We start from the raw sequence: 19,896 nt of genomic DNA, 5'->3' as shown, positions 1-19,896 counted from the left end.
CAACTTCCAAAGGAATGGAAAATAGGGAAGATGGTTCCAATCTATAAATCTGGCCCCAGAAACTCACCTCTTAATTACCGAACCATATCACTAACAATTGTTGCAAATTATTAGAACATGTAATCTTCTCGAACCTTGCTAACTTTCTAGAGTCAAACTCAAACTTTGCTAAAGCGCAACATGGTTTTAGAAAACAGTACTCCTGCGAGACACAGCCTGCTTCGTTTACTCATAATCTGCATCAAATCCTGGATCGATCATCTTGCGCTGACAGCATTTTTTTGGATTTTAGCAAAGCATTTGACAAGGTTAGCCATAAATTACTGCTCTTAAAACTAAGCTTGCTAAGTATCGACACTAACCTTCTTAAATGGATAGAACATTTTCTCTCTAATCGTTTCCAATTCGTAACTGCTAATGACCATCATTCACCACTCACTGAAGTACAATCCGGTGTGCCTCAAGGTTCAGTGTTGGGACCTTTATTATTCCTTGTATAGATTAATGATCTAACTTCTTCGATAACTTCTAACATACATCTGTTCGCAGATGACTGTGTTATTTACCGCGAAATTACCAATGTTGATGATACTAAAACACTTCAAACTGACCTAAATAATATAGCTATTTTGTGTAATATCTGGTTAATGGAACTTAATATGAAGAAATGTAAGACAATGCACGTATCAAGAACTAACTCGAATCATAACACCTACCACCTAAACAACGTTCCTTTAGATTCTGTCTTGTTTTATAAATATCTTGGCGTGCACATCACAAATAACTTAAGTTGGACAACTCATGTAGAGTACGTGATAACAATGCTAATCGCATGCTCGGCTACTTACGACGTAACTTCTCCAAAGACCCCCTTCCTTGAAACTAGTACTCTATAAGTCTCTCATACGCCCCACACTCGAATATGCATCCGCCATATGGGATCCCAGTCATGCTAATGTCACCACCTCTCTTGAACTAGTACAAAATAACTCTGCTGGGTTTATCCTCTCCAACTACAACCGCACTGCAAGTATGACTTCAATGAAAAATAATTTATCACTTATTCCATTGACTCACCGACAAAAAATCGCCCGTCTTTCACTGTTTCATAAAGTTTTATATCACCCTACACTTCATAATGACCTGATACTCCAGCCTCTGTACATCTCAAACCGTGTTGATCATCGCACATCGCAATAAGGTAGGAATCGCATCATGTCACACTAGGTCTTTCTTTCAGTCATTTATTCCCCGCACATCTCATGATTGGAACCGCCTTCCTTCGAATGTCGCAACCATCACTGACTTCAAACTTTTTCACGAAACATTAGCTAACATTGTAAAACCAAGAAAATCTGTTACCTATGCTTATTGCTTCTGTTTTTGCATATTTGGAAATAACCATTTTTTATACATTCTGCAGAAATGCTATTATTATCTGTTTTTTATTGTATTGCTTTATTTGTATTTATTGTATTGTTTATTTGTATTTATTGCACTGTTTTATTTGTATTTTTCATGTATTTACCCACTCCCCTCTTTAATGCCTTTTTGGCCCTGAGGGTATTATAAATAAAATAAAATAAAATAATGGAGGAAAAAGGCGCAGCAATGAACGAAGAGGTGGCAGCCCTCACCCCTGTTAAACGTAAACCAGAGAATGCTCCAATTAAAAGCGTGGTAAAGAAACCAAAAGCAGTGGAGACGCCACAAGAAAGACATGAAGAATTCGCAAACACCACGGAAGCCAAAATGGAACAAATTGAAAGAAAATTGCAAACTAAGCTCGAACAACAAGAAGTTAGATTTGAGGCAAACATAGAGGCCAAAATCGGGGAGCTAGGCAAGACAATATTGCAGAAAGTGCAGCAAATGCATATTTTCTAGGTGAATCTTCGTAAATGGTGATTGCTGTTTTTGGTGTGTGTGCCTGTCATCTTTTGACTATGAATCTATTTGCTGTAACTTGTCTCATGTACGTTGTAGGATGTAATATTGGGAAGTGTATTTTGTGATGTATGTGATGTAGCATGTAAGTCGTAGAACGTAGTATAGTGATGTATTCCTTTTGTATCGGCTATGCATTTCTTTTTTACGCATGACATGACGGTTGTTATGTCAGTTTTCTACCCCACCCCTGTAACGGCCCAATCGGCCAACAGTACCTGGAAGTAAATAAATAAATAAATAAAAATGGTAGCTGATTTCGACGCCAAGCTAGTAATATGGGGATCGCATTCAAGTGGTGGGGGCCCAGTTAAGACGTCTTTCAAACCGTACGCTAGGACCTCGGTGCCCACCAAGGGATTAGAGAGCCGGTAACGCCGCCATGGACAGACAAAATAGCTACACGATTTGGCAATGGAATTGTCGAGGATATAATCAAAAACGATACATTTTGCAACAACATCTTAGACTCCAGCACCCCGGATGTTATAATGGAGCAAGAAACACACGGGCTGGCCAAATTGTCGGGATATAAGTCATTCAGCAGTGCTGATGGGGAGACAAAGGTGTTAGCAACGCTGTTAAGCGAAATCGCGCGGTGGTGCAACATGACACGGAAATCAAGGCAATGAATTACATTCTCCTCGAACTCATACCGACGCAGAAAACAGAGGACAGTCCTTTTGTATTGAATATTTACAGCAGTTCTAAATGCAGAAAGCACAAATTCCGCACGCTGTTTCGAAAAGCCCTCGCTATAATGGGTAACCGACCGCTAGTGATTGGAGGAGATTTCAATGCCCCACACGGTGCATGGGGATACAGGATCGAAACCCAGAAAGGCAGGAACTTGTGGTTGGACGCACAGGAGGAGGGCCTGACGCTCGTGACCGATCTATTCATTTTTACAAGAACAGGTACTAGCGTTTGCGCGGATACTACGCCAGATTTGAGTTCACCAAAAACATACTGAACACGCAATGGACCAATACTCAGCATCACTTGGGAAGCGATCATTTTATACTTGAAATAACGGTGAGGGCAGGGCCGCGGAAGACAAAAGGCAGACAACTTAAACTTGTCGATTGGGACAAGTTCCGGAACATCAGAGAGGAGCCCGACAAAATAATACAGAGTATTGACGAATGGACCGAAAAGTTAAAACGAGACATGGAGGCCGCTACGCAAACGATGCCAACGGAGGCGCAGCTAGAGTATGTAGACAATAAGCTTCTCCACATGTGGGAAGCTAAGGAAGGTTTACAACGGAAAAGGAAAACCAAAGGCACAACCGGACACTTCATAGAAGGATAGCTAAATTGAACAGGAATATAGAGCAATACGCCCAGCAGCTGTGCAGACAACAGTGGGAGGAAAAGTGCAATGACATGGACAACCAGATAGGAATGGCGAAAACGTGGACCATCCTTAGACATTTGTTAAACCCGGACAAAAACAAGTTGGCAGAAAGGCACAATATTAATCGGTTAATAGAAAGATATCAAGGTACAGAGCAGGATTTCCTGAATGAAATCAAAAAAACATACATCTCTCAAGCACTTCCCGTTACACACCCCGATTACAGAGGGCTGGCAAATGATGATTTAGACAAGGAGATCGGGGAGGCAGAAGTGAGGGCCGTCTTGCACAAACTCAATATAAGATCAGCACCTGGACCAGATGGCATAACTAACAAAACACTATACAATTTGAATGACGAGTCCATAACTAAGTTAACTGAATTCATTAACAAATCATGGAAGGCAGGACAGATTCCGCAACAATGGAAGACGGCAAAAATCGTGTTAATACCCAAGCCAGGCAAGCGACAGCAGATTGCGGACTTGAGACCCATATTTCTCACATCTTGCGTGGGGAAACTCATGGAGCACGGGATTCTGGAGAGGATAACTACCTATCTCGAGGACCGGGATGCGCTTCCACCCACAATGATAGGGTTCAGGAGGAACCTCTCAATGCAAGACGCAATGCTACAGTTAAAACATCAGATTATAGATAATCCCGGAACTGCGACAAAGGCCATTCTAGGGTTAGACCTCAAGAAGGCCTTTGATAATGTAACCCATGCAACGGTGCTAAAAAGGGGTAAACGATCTAGAACTGGGACAACAGACATACAATTACGTGCGTAATTTCCCGACAGGAAGGAAGGCAAAGATCATGATAGGGGACCTAATTTCGGAGGAAATTGAGATGGGCAGTGCAGGTACGCCGCAAGGCTCGGTATTATCACCTATGTTACTCAATCTGGGTCTAATTGGACTGCCAACCAAACTCCAAGCAATCGAAGGACTGAATCATACTATATATGCAGACGACATCACCCTATGGGTGAGAAGTGGTAGTGATGGCAAAATAGAGGAAACGCTTCAAACATCAGTCGAAACGGTCGAGCGGTATCTGGAAGGTACTGGGCTAGCCTGCTCTGCGGAAAAATCGGAGCTGTTGCTGTACAGACCTACTCGTAGAGGTCGCGAACCAGGCAACTGCCTGCAAGATCTCGCTCATAGAGATGAAATACAGTTAAGAACAGCCGATGGAAAAACCATACCCATAGTAGACAGGATCAGGGTACTGGGTCTGCTCATCGAAGCCAAGGGCAACAATGGCGAAATCCTCAGGCGACTGGATGCAACTGTAGCCCAAATAATGAGACTCATAAAAAGGATAGCAACTAAGCACAGTGGCATGAGGGAGGAAAACATGATAAGGTTGCTACAGGCTTTCGTGATAAGCAGAATAGTATACGTAGCGCCATACTTGAAATGACAAGTCGCGGAAAAGATCAAGCTAGACTGCCTCATTCGATAAATATTCAAACTAGCTATAGGGCTACCGATTAGCACAAGCACCGACAAACTGTTACAGCTAGGCCTGCACAATACAATAGATGAGCTTATTGAGGCGCAGCGTACGGCGCAATATGAATGTCTCTCTAAGACAAGAGCAGGAAGACATATTCTAGAGCGACTAGGCATAACGTATCACACGCAACACGGCGTTAAGGTGGGCATCCCGAAAGAGACCAGGGAAACAATGATGATACCACCCTTGCCAAAAAAACATGCACCCCGAACACAATAAGGCCAGACGAGACACAAGAGCAAAACAAATACAAAAAAAGTTCGGTAATGACAAGGACGCAGTTTTCGTAGAGGCTGCTCGATACAAGGGCAAACAGGGATTTACCGTAGCCGTAATTGATAGCAACAAACGCTGTACGACATGCGCAACGATACGCACCACAAGTACCGAGACAGCGGAAGAGGTAACCGTAGCGCTCGCTGTAGCTCAGAAAAACGCAACCGTGATAGTCAGTGACTCTCAAACGGCAGTGAGAAACTTTGCCAATGGCCGCATCTCACCGGAGGCACTACGTATTCTCAAAGGAGGGTGTCGAACAAGCCCCAGAAATACATATATTATATGGACACCTGCTCATGCCATTGCGGGGGACAGCAACAACGGGGCTGTACATGACGCAGCTCGAGGGCTCACCGACCGAGCTGCCCTCTCAAGTGCCGCCCCAGCCTCCTCTGGTGATTACGGCGTGGCAGAGGAGTGGGAGTGGGAAGACAGAATGACCAGATACAATGAAATTACAAAACATTATAGATTACAGAGGGGCATATTCCCGCCCCCTCACCCAAAATTAACAAAAAGACAGTCTGTCGAATGGCGGCAGTTACAAACTAGGACATATACGAATCCTGCACTATCGCACATTATATATCCTGATATATACAAAGCGGACAGGTGCAAGCGTTGCGACTCCAGAGCCACTCTGGAGCATATGTTATGGGAATGTAGAGGGATTAGTACTCATAACAAGTATGCGGCCTCTGCTGACAGCCTTCGCGCGCACTGGGAAGCCGCAATGCTCAGTTCCGTCCTCGAAGACAAAATGTGGGCCGTCCAGCGGGCCGAGGAAGCCGTCAGGATTCAAGGACTCCTGGCCGTAGCGGGGCCAATCGCCCACCCCATCTACTCGCCGGACTCTGAATAAAGTTCTTTCCTCCTCCTCCTCCTCCTTCCTCCTCCTCCTCCTCCTCCTCAATCTTTCGGGAGTTGGCTTAGAATCGTGGTCAGCCTAGATTTGAGTAAATACAGAGCTTTGCTCGATCAGGCACTCAGTAGGCCACGATCTCCCTGTTGCAGCGACCGCATCCAATTGCACCTTTAAAGAATATTTATCAGAGCCAGGCTTGACCGCCAACGAAAGAGACCATGTAACACAAGCGCTTTAATTCGATTCCGGCTCGGGTAATAACTTTTTTATCGAAATCCAGAATAATCAATGCATTGATACAACAATAACTCATATCATGATTCAGAAGACTTTTAATTGTTACGATAACACTGAATCACTGCCAAATACCACCACATGAAGCATAATCGTAGTCCAAGCTGTCCGCCTAGCATTGCTTGATCTAAATAAAGGTTTTCTTGATTTCGATCATTGCATGTGGGACAGATTTCACAACAGTAAATACTTCCAAATGCCCATATTGTAAGCCAACGTACTGCTAGCAACTAAAGTGTTCATTCCCTTAGCTTTCTTGTTCAGATGCTAGGCCTGTACAACATTGTTCTGATTAAAAGCGAGTGCTGCTGTTTCTTCAACGGATTTAACATCTACGGTTGAACATATCATTTTTATCAGTCTATTACAGTGAAATGAAGCACTGACCTGCATCTTACAAGTGATTCTAATGCAGGTGAAGGTGGCTGGTTAGAGCTCACTTTTCTGTGCTACATGATCGGAGCTGACATCGTCTTTGATCGTCACTCTTACATTGCCGAGCGACTCGAACATACACAGATGTACAGCGAACTCATTACGACTTCTACAGTTTGCCATATTAACGACAACTACCCTATTTTAACAGATAAACCCAGCATCCCCTGCCGGAGAGCGCAGTCAGCTGTCCTCACCTTCCTGTTAATGATGTCATGGAGCTTCGACCAATCACAGCAGCAGTGCCTTTTGCTTGTTTCCGGCAAAATAGTTATTTGTATCTATTTATGCCCATTTTCTACTTCATTTTTCGGGTTCGCCGCACAAAATTACGTATCATGACATCATAACCCCGTTTTTTTTATAAGTGTTTAAGTGTACATTTAAGGCTGTGTCAAATAATGTAATGAGTCTTTCTTTTCTTCGTTAAGTTCGCATTAAATGTCTCAGCACTTTCCTGTAACAGCTTCCAGTGCACTCACCTTAAGATTCTTCGGGAAGAGCTGGCGAGCCAGGGCATAAAAGGGTGCCGGATTCCTCTGCAAAAGGAGCACAATGTGCGCCGTTAAAACTCAGCCATACAAATGCGATCTGCCTTTTTCGTTAGCATGTGCTGCCGTATGACGTTTTGAAAGGGTTTTCGTAGGGGCCGGGAGAATTGGCATTGCTAGAGCAAAGGCCTCCGTGAGCAGGAGACATTTCACATCTTTTCTGCTAGAGAAGAGCACATGCGCCCCGACATTCTGCAAAATTTGGATCTTACAAAATTCCTGGTCTTATAAAAAAAAAACCTTCATTATCCAACAGACAACCTTAAGCTTGACTGTTGCCATCAACCCAAACCAACAAATTAACGTTATAAACCCAGTTTGATGAAGTTGTTTCTGAAAAAAAGAAAAAAAAAAGACAAGAGAGAAAAGAGCAGCGATTTCTTTCTAATTTTAACGGAGACAGGCTTTCTCTTGAGTGTTAAAACATCTAGGCAGCCTAATGATGAACTACCGCTTATCTGACAAAGCTGCACGCTTCTCTAATGCACGAAACACTGGACTCAGCAGTGCTCTCATGTACAGCGTAGTGCTAGTGGCGGCGTTGGTAGCATTTGTTCCTTCATAGTTTATGTGAAATAAAGAACTGACAGTCTCCTGACAACTTTCTTGCTTGAAACAATTACTGCATTCCTTGCCCACATGCTTCAGATATCGGTAACCTGTCATAGCCTAATGTCACTGCTGTGTTGCCCTGCCATGAAGCCTTTAAAGATGAGCCAACCGATGAACATTTGAACACTTTACACAAGCAGATGCGGATTAGAGACAAACACAATGTAGTGATAGCTTTCTGGCATCACTACACAGGAATTTTAGATTTGGAAAGACCAAGAATCATCCATTTCAGAAAAATAATTCGAGTGTGGTTATCACTTCGTTAAATCAAGTTAAATATTGTACTGAAATATGTTGACTTAGTTTTTTACAATGTCTCTCTAATTAGGTGTATTGCACAGCCTCCGCAATGGCGAGCATGCGGTGTGTTTTTCTCCAGCCATCCCAATCGCCGTGCTCCCCAACACCTCGCGCACCGGGCAACCACGAAAGGGCTCAATCAGTGTAGATTCCGGTGGCAGTGAAGACCATGGCAGAAAGCACAGCGCACGGAATTACAGCGTGTGCGTGGTTCTTTTTTTTTTTCGCGTACAAGTGAGAATCACCACCAAAATCTTCTGGCTGCACAGAAGGCAAGTGTTTTTTTTTTTTTCTATTACTGCATTTATTTTGATCCAATTTACAAAGAAAAGCCTGGAAACTGCTGAATATTCTTGATATAGATAGATCATTGTAAGGAGGTATCAATTCGTTTGTGGTAGTATTATATTTTTAAATTATGGGCCATTTCATCTTCATACTAAACACCTCAATTTAACAAATATAGAGGCATTCTTGCATTTTTCCTTTCTGAAGACATGTCTGGGTGAAAACTGGACTAATTATTATCATTGAATCATATTGCCTTCTTATCACGACACATCACTTTATTATATTATAGCGTACAAATATTTATGAAGTGGTCAACTGAAGCACACTTACGCCCTAAATAAATTAGTGCACAAATCATATCACTGAAATCACGTGACAAATAATTTTGCCAGAATATTGTGGAAGGTTTCGATTAGCTGACGTGTATTACTCCTCATGTCTTTCACAGAGAAAGCGTCTAAGTTATCATTGTCTCCTTTTTCATCACCTGTATTTTGATTATGGTTTGGTAACACAATGGCAATATCAGTATCGTGTTCATTTACTGTACTCTCGACTGCATCCAAATCAAAGGGTCGTACATGCTGCAGAACGGTGTCTTTCCGATGAAAACGAAGTATTCAATCAGGTACACTAGTAAAGAAATAAAAAGGGCACATTTTCACTGCTATGTAACGCTCAGTGTTTCATACCAGATACATCAAAGTTTGAGCACGTGCTGCATTCTTCTTGAACAAGCAAAAGATCTCGATGTTAGTTCATACACTGCCCAACATATCCACTGAGCTCCGTAAAAGTCACAGCGCGAATGGCCGACCATTCGCACTGCGACCACCTGAGGCCTTTGTGATTACATCAGCATGTCTACAAGAATTCTTTAATCGATGTTACAAAGAAAAAGAAACCCAATTCAATCAATTGAGCGTGACCCGTGAGTGTAGAACGCAATACTCTTCTGACTTTGCTTAGGATTCAGGCTGTTACTTTTTTTTCTTCTTAGCCGATGCCCCCCATACTATACAGCCCGCAAACTTCGAAGTGTAACTTGCCAGCACATGCGGATCTCTTGCAGAGACATCACACTTATAAGTGGGGTGCAAATCTACAGCAAAAAAAAAAATCACACAATATTCATGGAGTGAATGATGATGAATGAGGCGAAGCACCCATCCGTCTGTCCTTCTGTCCACCCGTGTGTCCATCCGTGCTTCCGTTCATGCTTCCGTCTGTCTGTCTGTCCGAAACTGCCTTTTACGCTTGATGCAGGACAACATTAGACTAAGAGGAGCTTCGCCCCTAAAATCAAAGCTTATTTAAGAATACATACGTCCCCTCTTTGCCTCTCATACACCTTTACTTGACATTTCCCAATGAGCGCTAGGTTATATAAAATCATGAAGCCATCTGCAACCCCTACGGCCGGAGATAAACGTACCATGCACCCGCCTTCTCTGAGGCCATCTGTATTGCAAATGAGTTCTGTGGAAACCCGCAAGGTGGCAGACGGGTGGGTGGCTTTGTGCTGCAAATGGGTGGTTGTATTAATTATCTTTCTTCACTGTAATCAGCAGTCAAAAAATTCTACTTAGGCAGTGAGGCATTACCTTATTAGACAACACTTTAACTGGCAAACATATAGCATCAATAAAATCATTTTGTCCAGGCTTGCGGCATCACCACGAGAAGGTCAGGAAGATTATGGAGCCACTTAGCTGAGTTCGAGACAGTTGTTTGCCAGGCAAGTTAATATGTTGCTATACTTGAAAAAAGCCTCTGAAACGTAGACATAGAAAAGAACTGAGAAGCAGAAAGCAGAGACAGTGGCTCCTGTGTCACTCTCTCTGCTACTCAGAACTTTTTTTTTTTGTCCACATTTTACTGGTTTGAGTGTAGCTCAACTGAATGGTATGCTTTATCAATATGTTAAAGGTTTTGTTTAATATAAAGCATAAATAACATTTTGTTTTTGCTTAAACAATGAGACCAACTTTTTGGCTGACATGACGATGAGGGCTTAAAAAAATTCTGTTTCACCAAAAACGCATTGCAACAATTGGACTAGCAAAGTACTTAGCAGTTAAAATGATATTCACATATTCATCATTCTTATAATTAGCGAATTTCTAACAAGACACTTGCACGTGTGTGTTAACACACAGAAAACTATCAGTAGAAGAGTGCCAGCAAGAAGGAGACCCTGATGAGGAGGAATAACATGTACACAGGAACGGAACAACTCTTGAGTGAAACATGTCACATTACCCCTCTAAAAAAGCAAGTAGTTGTCACCGAATTGTTTTCTGCACCAGCCAAACTTGCTTCAGTGTACAAAATGATAGACCCTAACTTTTAAGAAAAGAAAAAGTATACTGGTCAAACAGGTCGCTGCATTGAACAGTTCGCATCTGTGAACATGAGTACAACATGAGAGATAAAACAGGAACTGTTGAATGTGAAAAATGTGGATACAAACTTACACTTCAATGTTCCACTATAATTGCAAACAACAAAATGACACGCTTAATCATTTAAACTCATAATATCTCATGTCTCGAAGAAAAATGCTTCAACATGCAATTTACCTCTTTATCAGCCAAAGAAATTGCGTATTCCACTGGTAAGGCACGTGTGTGTTAGTTTCACATTTGGCTTCGAAATGCAAAATGAGTATTAGCAGTTCGTATAGATAAGGTTCTGTTTATCGCCAATAAACTGTTGTCAGTCAGCGCTTCTAATCTCTGTGTTTGTTCTTGTGTCCTCCTTTTTTGTGCACTTTAGTGCTCATCAAATTTACCAAATTTTCGTAAAAACATCAAATAATAATTAATTAGCCAAATTTAAGATATGATAACGAAGTAAACTCAGGGCTGAGAGATGCGAGGGAAAAATACTATGAAAAGGGTTTTTCACATATACAGACGAATCCAAAAAAATTTTGGCTAGAAATTAAAAAGATGGCTGGAGCGAATGCTACCTGTGAAGATGTATGGATATTGTTACGGGAAGACAATATCTTCAGTAAATGGCACTCTTTCAGATGATGAACCAATCACTGCTCTAAATGCTCACTTTGTTCAATGCTTTAATTTTTAGAAAATCCTGAAAATGCAAGATTGTGCCCCATTCTCTTCTGTAATTACCTATCTCTCCAAGTGACGTTTAATCAGTGGTGTTAAATGCATTGCATTTGCAGGATTTTATGGTATACTGGCCTCTCCTATAAAACATTTATTGGATATCATATCTACAGTCCTAGCCTACATTATTATCACTAGGATGTTCGAGTGAGAAATCTTCTCAATTAAACTTTAAATAGCCCCAGTCTTTCCAATTCACAAACAGGGTGTAGACCATTGTGTGAATAATTTTCGACCGATATCAATGCTCTTTTCAAAACTTTTTGAGGCTATTATATGCCCCAAGCAGCCCTCATACGGCATGAGCCACGCTCCTCTTGAAAAGCACCGCAAGCGACAGCAGTGGCAGCACTGGCATGTGAAACAGACGATGCAGAGAAGGCTCTGCTACTTTCGGCATAGCATTGGTAGCGTAGCAATGGTGTTTCGTTTTGAGGAATCTGAAGCTGTACGCCACTGCATTTGTCCCACAAGGCAAAGAGAAGGGGCAGCAACAATGTTTTTTGAACAATGCATGAACCGTGCGACTCTTAGACGTGTTCACATAATAGGGCCCGCCGTCGGGCTAGTGGGAGACTTCTGGGCAGACGTTTGCGGTCGTGGCAGTGTTTAATGGTCACCAAGTCATCTAGCAAAAATGATACGCGTCCCCCCCCCCCATGTCTTCACACTGAACAGCGCCATCCGAACATCAAATGACTCAGCTTCTTTGGGCAGTGCTGTGCTTCAAGGCATTCGTTTACGTACAAAGGCAGACCAGAGACTGGCACGACTGGTGAGACAGGACCGACTGGTGAAATATTTTAAAGTAAACATCTTTGCATCTTAACCGCAGAACTTGCTGTTCGACACTGTTGGTGAGTCCTGACAGCGTGCAAATGTGCCCACGGCATTGCCAGTAATATTTTGCTGCAGCTTTCAAGACTGGTGCACAGGTTTTCATTAGTCTGCTCTACAAAAGGGTTGCCACTTACATGAAGCAGGCCCTGTGCATGAAATCGCGGAATATAAAGGTGGCAACGAGTGTCAATTGCGTTGCAAGCACACCCCTCAAATGTAGCTCAATGTGACAAGCTGCAATGTAATAGCACCACTTTTATTTGTATTTGAAATGCAAAGCGTTTTTTGCGCACCAAAGATACCTCAAGTGTTTCTATTTACACGTCTACATGCCAAAGTCAATATAGGTGATCTCATGGCCACCTTCTTAAGCTAATTGGCATTAACTAATATTAGCACAAGTGGTTTCGAGAGTATGAGAAGCATGACTATTTGATTGCAGGGGTCGAAGTGGACTTCAGTCTTTCGGAGCAGCTCAGGGAGCAGGAATAATGCTGCTTTAGAGCAGATGTGGCGCAGTAAAGGGTGAGTTTCGAAGCACGTTCGAAGAGCCAAAAATTGTGTATTAGAGCAACAAGAGTCAGTTTTGGAACAGCTTTCTAGGGTCAAACATCATCGTCAATTAAAGTTATTTCTGGTAAAAAAAATTTCTATGGCGTTAACTAAACTTTCAGTACTAATGAGCTTGCCAACTTACCCCATACGGGCTTACACTTTATTGCCTGTGGCAACACAAAAAATGCAGTACAGCGCCCAATAAAAAGTCGGCGGGAAAGCAAACCACGCTTACCTCGTCACGGGGGAATAGTACAACACAAAGGATGCTGCGAGCACGTCCCAGTGAGCAAAAAAGGTTTCACGTTGACAGGCCGCTGAGGGAAACGTGCCCTAGCGACTATGCTATGCGATCTCGCGATCAGGGACAACAGTGCCTGATTGCACGAGCGAAGACAAACTGCGCTCGCGTTGGCTTCGAGAGGTACGGGTCAGCGTAGTAGGACTACGGGCGAAGACGCCGCACTACTCTTCGGCCTAGTGTTTGAAAAAGGCAACGAAAAGTAAGCGTTCACCGCGGGTGCGAGGTGCCATTGGCGAAGTCCGAGAAAGCCCAAAACAAAGGGAGCCGATAGGCGGAAAGAAAACGTGTGCTCACCCTTTGATGTCCCGGAAACTCCTTGACCGATTCCCGAAACATGCGTGCGAAACGTCCCAAGAGACTTGAGCGCAGCGCCACGGTCGACATATGGGTGAGAGGAGTCTACGTCACTCTCATTCCCACAGAGCCGACAAACCACGGAGGAGGAAAGAGTCATGTTGGGATGTGTGGACAGCAGAAATAGGCAGAAAAAGCCTGCGCAATGGCGACAGGCTAGCCTCAATTCTCATACCTTTTAGTGCATGACTATGCCACATTCCCAGCTGATACAAATTATTGAAGTTTCACTGTCTTACTAGATAATTAACAGTTACTCATGTTGATTCCACCACTTTTGCAGGGCAACCACAGCGATAACAGCAATGCGACGAGCGCTAGCAAGCCTTATGGATGATCGGAATGACAACGTAATCAAACTCGACTGGATATGAATGTATGAATGCAGCCACGTTCTTGATGTAGACAACGCTCATTGCTGATCAGTCAACGATAACAATCAGCTAGATGTCGCAGTTTACACTACCAATCGACAATTATAGCGAGAATCGCCCTTTATGCGCAGCTTCAAGTAGCAGGTCAAATTCTCATAGAACGGCACGACTGATGCAGCACTTCCACCATTGTGGTTGTAACACGAGTAACATCAAAATTTTTGAGTGTGCATCATGAAATCCTTTCCTACGACCACGTGTGGCACATAAACGAGCTGCAGGATGCATGTATGAGCCATAGTAAATTCACAGTTTAAACGTACCCGAAAGCAGCAACACTGGAACAGACATGGGTAACTAAACAGGTGCGCGTCAAAAAAATGAGGCATCAGCCATGATAACCTGAGGCTTCAAACTCCTTTTGAAAAGACCATATGTGCAAGAAAATGCCTGTGCAACTAACGTCAGCAGTGGTTGCAGTGCTGGCCTTCTAAATTTACAACGAGGTAATAAACATTACTTATGTACACTTAGTGCTGTGATACAGATGTCATGTCGGCTAAATGGCAATTTTGGCAGCAGTACATGTTGGCTGTGCTTTTATAACTGTCGAATAAACATTGCTGTGAAGATGTGGATTGTGCGGTCTATTACTGGGCGAAGAGAAAATGAAGAGAGAAGAGAATACGACGAAAAGAAAGGGCAAGCGGGGTGTGCTCCTCAAAAAGCTGGAGCGCCACACACTTGGGAACGGTAGCTGCTGGTTGGCAGTTCGTGTCGCGACATTGCTTAACCAGGCATCCAGCAACCTTGCAGACCTGGTGAGCCTGGCTGCCTGCTTTGAGCTGCGTCCGTGCAGCCATGCGTACCTGGCCTGAGGTCCTGGGGCCCGAGTGGTATCACGAGGTGGCTGTGGCTTATGTTGGCGACGGGCAGTTAACCTGTATTGCAGTGGCCTGGTGATTTACTGGCCTGCAGTCCCACCGCCTCGCCACAGTCACAGCAGCGGGACTGTGACGGCACAGGGAACGCCGGTGACGACCGACCTCGCCATTGCGGGAATATTTCAGAACAGCGAGTAGAAGAGTTTGTGCCAAGGCGCGTAGGACATGTAGGATGTAAATACAAAGTTGTATAAAGTGTTGTATGCCAGTCGTCAGTTATCGCTTGCGTACTAAAGTCTGTGTTGTGTGCGCAAAATCGCCTGACTGCTGTTTGAATTACTCTTGATCTTGGGCCTACTTTCCACCATCACAATTACATATGGGAAATTTTTCTGAAAAGCTTTCTGTTACATTCGACGGTGACTTTTTAAGCACAGCATTTATGAACATAATTTTTTTTCACACCACTTTTGTGCTGCAAATTGAAACTTCATAATTTGATACACGTATGTATATATTCTTGAAGTTCCTTTAGGATATGTTTTCTTTCATGAAGTTTTTGTATAGTATGCATGCTTTCATAAAATGCTTGTATCATGTCAAACTTTAATGCTTTATTTGTAGTTAGAATTATGCACATACATGTTTTAAAACTGCCCATTGTAGTCAGTTTATATGACACTTTCTGTATAAAAAATAAAGACCATAAAGTTCATGAGAGTACAGAGTTTGAGCGGCACCTTCAGAACTGCGCGACTGATATCTACCAAATACACCTGGTTTGAGACACCCTACATTGTCTAACCATGCAACAGTGGTGGCAGCATAATTAGGAGTTCCTTAAACCCACGTGTTTTTGCCAGATATTCAGTTCAGAATGCACCACTCTAGTGTCCCATTCAAGTGTGTTGAGCACGGTACATGATGGTGCAAACCTCACCCTGAAGTATCCAATTTCAAAGATGGCCTCTGGTGATGGCAGGTTGAACTTCCCCAGCTTTGAGTTTATGCCACTATTTGGGCTGCGGAAGTCAGGGATTCCAGCCGCTGCATAAAACCATAAAGCAACGGTATAGTCATCTAGGTAACACGACAGCAAATCACTTAGAGACAGGCACAAGTACAAACCTGAAGGTCTGAAATATCCCAAGAATGCTGAATTCACTATTGGCAGTGCTGTTTTGTACAGCAAAATGCCTAAGAGCTTCGCGGACCAGTAGACATTTATCATTTGCATTATTTAATTGGTCATTCGCCTCCATGACTATGCCACATGCCTATGAGGCTAATGATGCATAGGGGGCTAATGCCTTAAAACACAAAGATTTCCTACTTTTCCTGGTGCTACCATTCCTCCTATCAATGTCTCACATCACAACTGTGCAAATTTCAGAACCATTTAAGAATGGCAATTCGTCAACCCGGGCTCAGTTCGCACGTAACATCGACATAAACTTCATACCTCTAGCTGTTTCTAATGATATCGTGCTGCCAGCAAAGAAGCCCGCGCCACAAAACGAATATCATTCATGAGCAAAGATGAAATAAAGCTTAATAAATAATGCTGACACTTTCCATCAAGAATGGGATTGTGTCCGTGTGTAAAATTATTTTTCCAGCAGATTCATCTGGGGCAACGATTGTCCAACAATTTTTTAGGTTACACCTTGGACGAGGGCAACGCCTGAAAAAAAAATTTATTCTTCATGGGGCATAAGGTTTTACAGTATGTTCAAAAGCAATCTCCATATCTTGTCCAGCAAAAGGCACTAATAACGTGCTTAGCCATATTGTACAATCTCTTCATCTTCCTCAGTGTTCAGAGCTGCTTGCTAAACCATATGTTTCTATCATCATTTTTTAACATATATTGAAACGAAGTGTGTGACATTTAGGGCCCTAAAAAAAGCACTAGCATTGAGGCACCCTTATTCAAATTAACTTATTGCAGCATCTCAGCAAATTATGGGACGGTAGCATTTGCACGCTTAGGATTGTAAAAAGCATGCATTGCGATCTGCTTTTCGCAGGACCCCTGGTTTTGTTTCTTTACATGAGCTAGTTTACAGTGGCAGCCACACAAGCTGCATGCATGCTCACTTGGCTATTATGAATACTGGCATACTGTGATTGGCACAGTGCTTTATCACATGATGTCTTATTCCAGTACATTTTGCCAACGAGCCGTATTTGTTTTTATACTGTGACTGCAGTGGGTCAGACAATATGAAGATGGGTAAAATAGCAGTGAGCGGATCAGAACAGCTCAGCTCACTGAAGTGAGTCAGTTTATTTGAACGGCTCACCAAATCTATAAAGGAAGGAAAACTTCCATGATGGGGCATCATGTGCTTCCGCTAGCATCAGCAAGCCAACTTCCTGACATCACCCCTGCTGCTCTTCGGGGGCCTTGTGCATGACTCCAGAAATTACAAAACTTCTCAGCAAAAACATGCAGCGGCCACTTGGCAACCCTTCATAGACTCTCATGTAATAACTTAGAGAGGGAACTGATGCTGCAATATTTTGCCCACCATGGGAATGATGGGAAGTACAGGGATAGTATAAGCTAGCAAACAGTCTAAGGACTTTTTTTTTATATTCTACTGTTTTAGTTTTTGATCTTCGCTTTGCACGTGTAGTGGGGAGCAATACAAAGCACTCAAGCAGTGCTCATCTATACTGTCATACGAAGATCAGTGAGTTCTGAACCATGAGTGTTCAGCCAATGTCACCAGCGATGATTGAGCAAGTGAAGCCTCACCGTAGAAGTGCTTCAGCTGGTTCTCTCTGTTCACAAACAGTTGTAAGAGCTCTAAATGTTGCCTTACATAATAAGCGACGAGAATGGTGGGGACTGCACTTCTGCACTTCAATACCTTAAAACAAGGCCTTCTCACCTGTAGAGATCCCAGCTCCTATCATAGCAATGATGTTTTTGCCTGCAAGGTAAAAAAAAAAAAAACTCTCAATGCCTCCTCATACAAAGACCACACAAGAAATGGCATGGTTCTACCAGCCATTTCAAGCACTATAAGTCATGGCTCAAGTGATCTTGCAAATGAAACTAGGTTTGTGTTGCTGCTTCAGAATGAAAAAGTTTAGAATATATTTAGTAGTGCATCATTCAAAAAAGCGCCACAACTACTTGAATTGCTCGAAAATGGCGGCAGCTTGAAGTGGCAGCCAAGTCAAGCCAAGCCGCCAAGCAGTGCCACCCTCCACTGCTCTCCGAAATCTCCAGAGAACCCAAAAAAAAAAGCAGTTGATGTTTGCAATCCACACCCCACTGTCGTGTCGCGGTCATGTCTGCACACCGGCAATATTTGCCATCGACATCCGCCGTTTTGGACAGCAGACCCGCAGCTATAGTTCCTGCAGGTTGAGTCCCAATTCACCCCTCGTCGTATTGCTGCTGAGATAACAAGGTACCACTATGTGATCGCTAGCCTCCCACCGGCAATAGCGAGCAAAATACCCGATCTACTGGTTGCTCCACCTGCAGAGAACGCATACACAGTGCTCAAACAGCTGTTCATCAGCTGCCTAATGCTGTCGGAGCCTCGGCGACCACAGCAGCTACTGCACAACGCCGAGCTCGGAGACCGGACGCCCAGCCAAATGTCGCGCCACATGTGGCAACCACCACCTATTCCGACAGCAGACTGCTTAGTGAGCAGTTCCTACAGTGATTCGCGGTCAACATGCGTATGGTCTTCGCCTCAGCTGCCGACAAACACCTGTCCATGGTGGCGCTACAGCTAGACATCGCCCACCGCGTATCTACGACCACATTGCATGACATCCAGGAGCAGATATCCCGCCTTGCCGATACTGTTTCAGTGATGCAGGCCCGCAGCACTCCCAAGGAGCGCCACCACCCAGCAGCGCAACAAAAAATCTGCTGGTATCACAGGAAGCATGGCAATGCTGCTTGCAAATGCATTCCTCCTTGCGACTATGCGGAAAACGAGAGTGGCCGCCCCTGAGAATGAACACTGCTCCAGACACCCCTGAACGTCATCCATACGCGTTTTCCCTCACAGACCGCGACAATGGCCTTCGATTCCTCGTGGACACGGGCGTGGAGGTGAGCGTGTTGGCAATTGGGTCCACCAATCGCCGTGTCCCCAGTGCGTCCACCCTTTAGGCGATCAACAACACAACCACCGCCATTACAGACATCCCTGCCTGCCACTCGATTTAGGCTGAACAGGACATTCCAGTAGATTTTCATCATGACAGCAGCGAAGTTCACCATCTTAGGTGTAGACTTTCTTCAGCATTTAAGCCTTCTTGTCGACGTGCGCAACCGCCGCCTTCACGATCTCGTGTCGTAGGCAAGTGTGCAAGGCAATCCCTCAAAACACCCTCCGAGCACTATTCTGCTCGGGCCCTGCAGTGCAGAACATTTCATTCACATTCTGCAGAATTTTTCAGAGTTGATGAGGCAGCCACCAGCCAGCGTCGCGGTGAAGCACGAGGTACCTCACTACATCACCACCAGTGGTTCACTCATGCATGCGCGGCCTCGCCTTTTGTCCCCAGAGAAGTTGAACATCCATTAAAAAGAATGTGATCATATGTTGGAGCTAGAGATTATCAGATCCTCGTGAATGCATGCGCGGCCTCGCTTTTTGTCCTCAGAGAAGTTGAACATCCATTAAAAAGAATGTGATCATATGTTGGAGCTAGAGATTATCAGATCCTCGTGAAGTGCCTGGACACAGAAGGAGTGCTGACGCAGTACAGCCCTAATCTACTAATCTTTTCTGCTTCAAGGAAGATTAAGTGACAAGGGAGATTATTGAAGCAGAAAAGATTAGTAGATTAGGGATGTACTGCGTCAGCACTCCTTTTCTCGGTTTTTGTGAAAAAAAATTGTCGTTTTTGAGATCATAAGTTTTTAGCGCATGGCAATAGAGTGTTTTTCAGCTGTTTATCTGTTGTCTTCGAATTTCGTGAGCATATATATGTACGCTCCT

At 43.7% G+C, this 19,896-nt stretch overlaps 1 protein-coding gene across 19 annotated transcripts in view; it reads right to left on the bottom strand.

The window, feature by feature from the left end:
- Sirt2 (Sirtuin 2) overlaps positions 1-19,896 on the bottom strand; it is a 438,023-nt gene that overhangs the window by 350,209 nt on the left and 67,918 nt on the right. For 16 of the 19 annotated variants that reach the window (XR_012884102.1, XR_012884103.1, XM_075865870.1 and 13 more), the window contains 4 exons: positions 17,812-17,853; positions 15,852-15,958; positions 9,899-9,985; positions 7,189-7,245 (listed from right to left, as the gene is read on the bottom strand). Coding sequence is in view for 17 of the 19 variants with exons in the window: in XM_075865861.1 (XP_075721976.1) it covers positions 7,189-7,245; positions 9,899-9,985; positions 15,852-15,958; positions 17,812-17,853 (293 nt within the window). In the remaining 2 variants the exon portion in view is untranslated. The remainder of the gene's footprint in view (positions 1-7,188; positions 7,246-9,898; positions 9,986-15,851; positions 15,959-17,811; positions 17,854-19,896) is intronic. The other 3 variants (XM_075865863.1, XM_075865860.1, XM_075865866.1) reach the window with 1 other exon arrangement.

This window comes from Rhipicephalus microplus, chromosome 6 (assembly GCF_043290135.1).
Source record: "Rhipicephalus microplus isolate Deutch F79 chromosome 6, USDA_Rmic, whole genome shotgun sequence".
Classification (NCBI taxonomy): domain Eukaryota; kingdom Metazoa; phylum Arthropoda; class Arachnida; order Ixodida; family Ixodidae; genus Rhipicephalus; species Rhipicephalus microplus.
The sequence above is the reverse complement of the archived record's forward strand: the minus strand, read 5'-3'. Positions and strand labels throughout refer to the sequence as shown.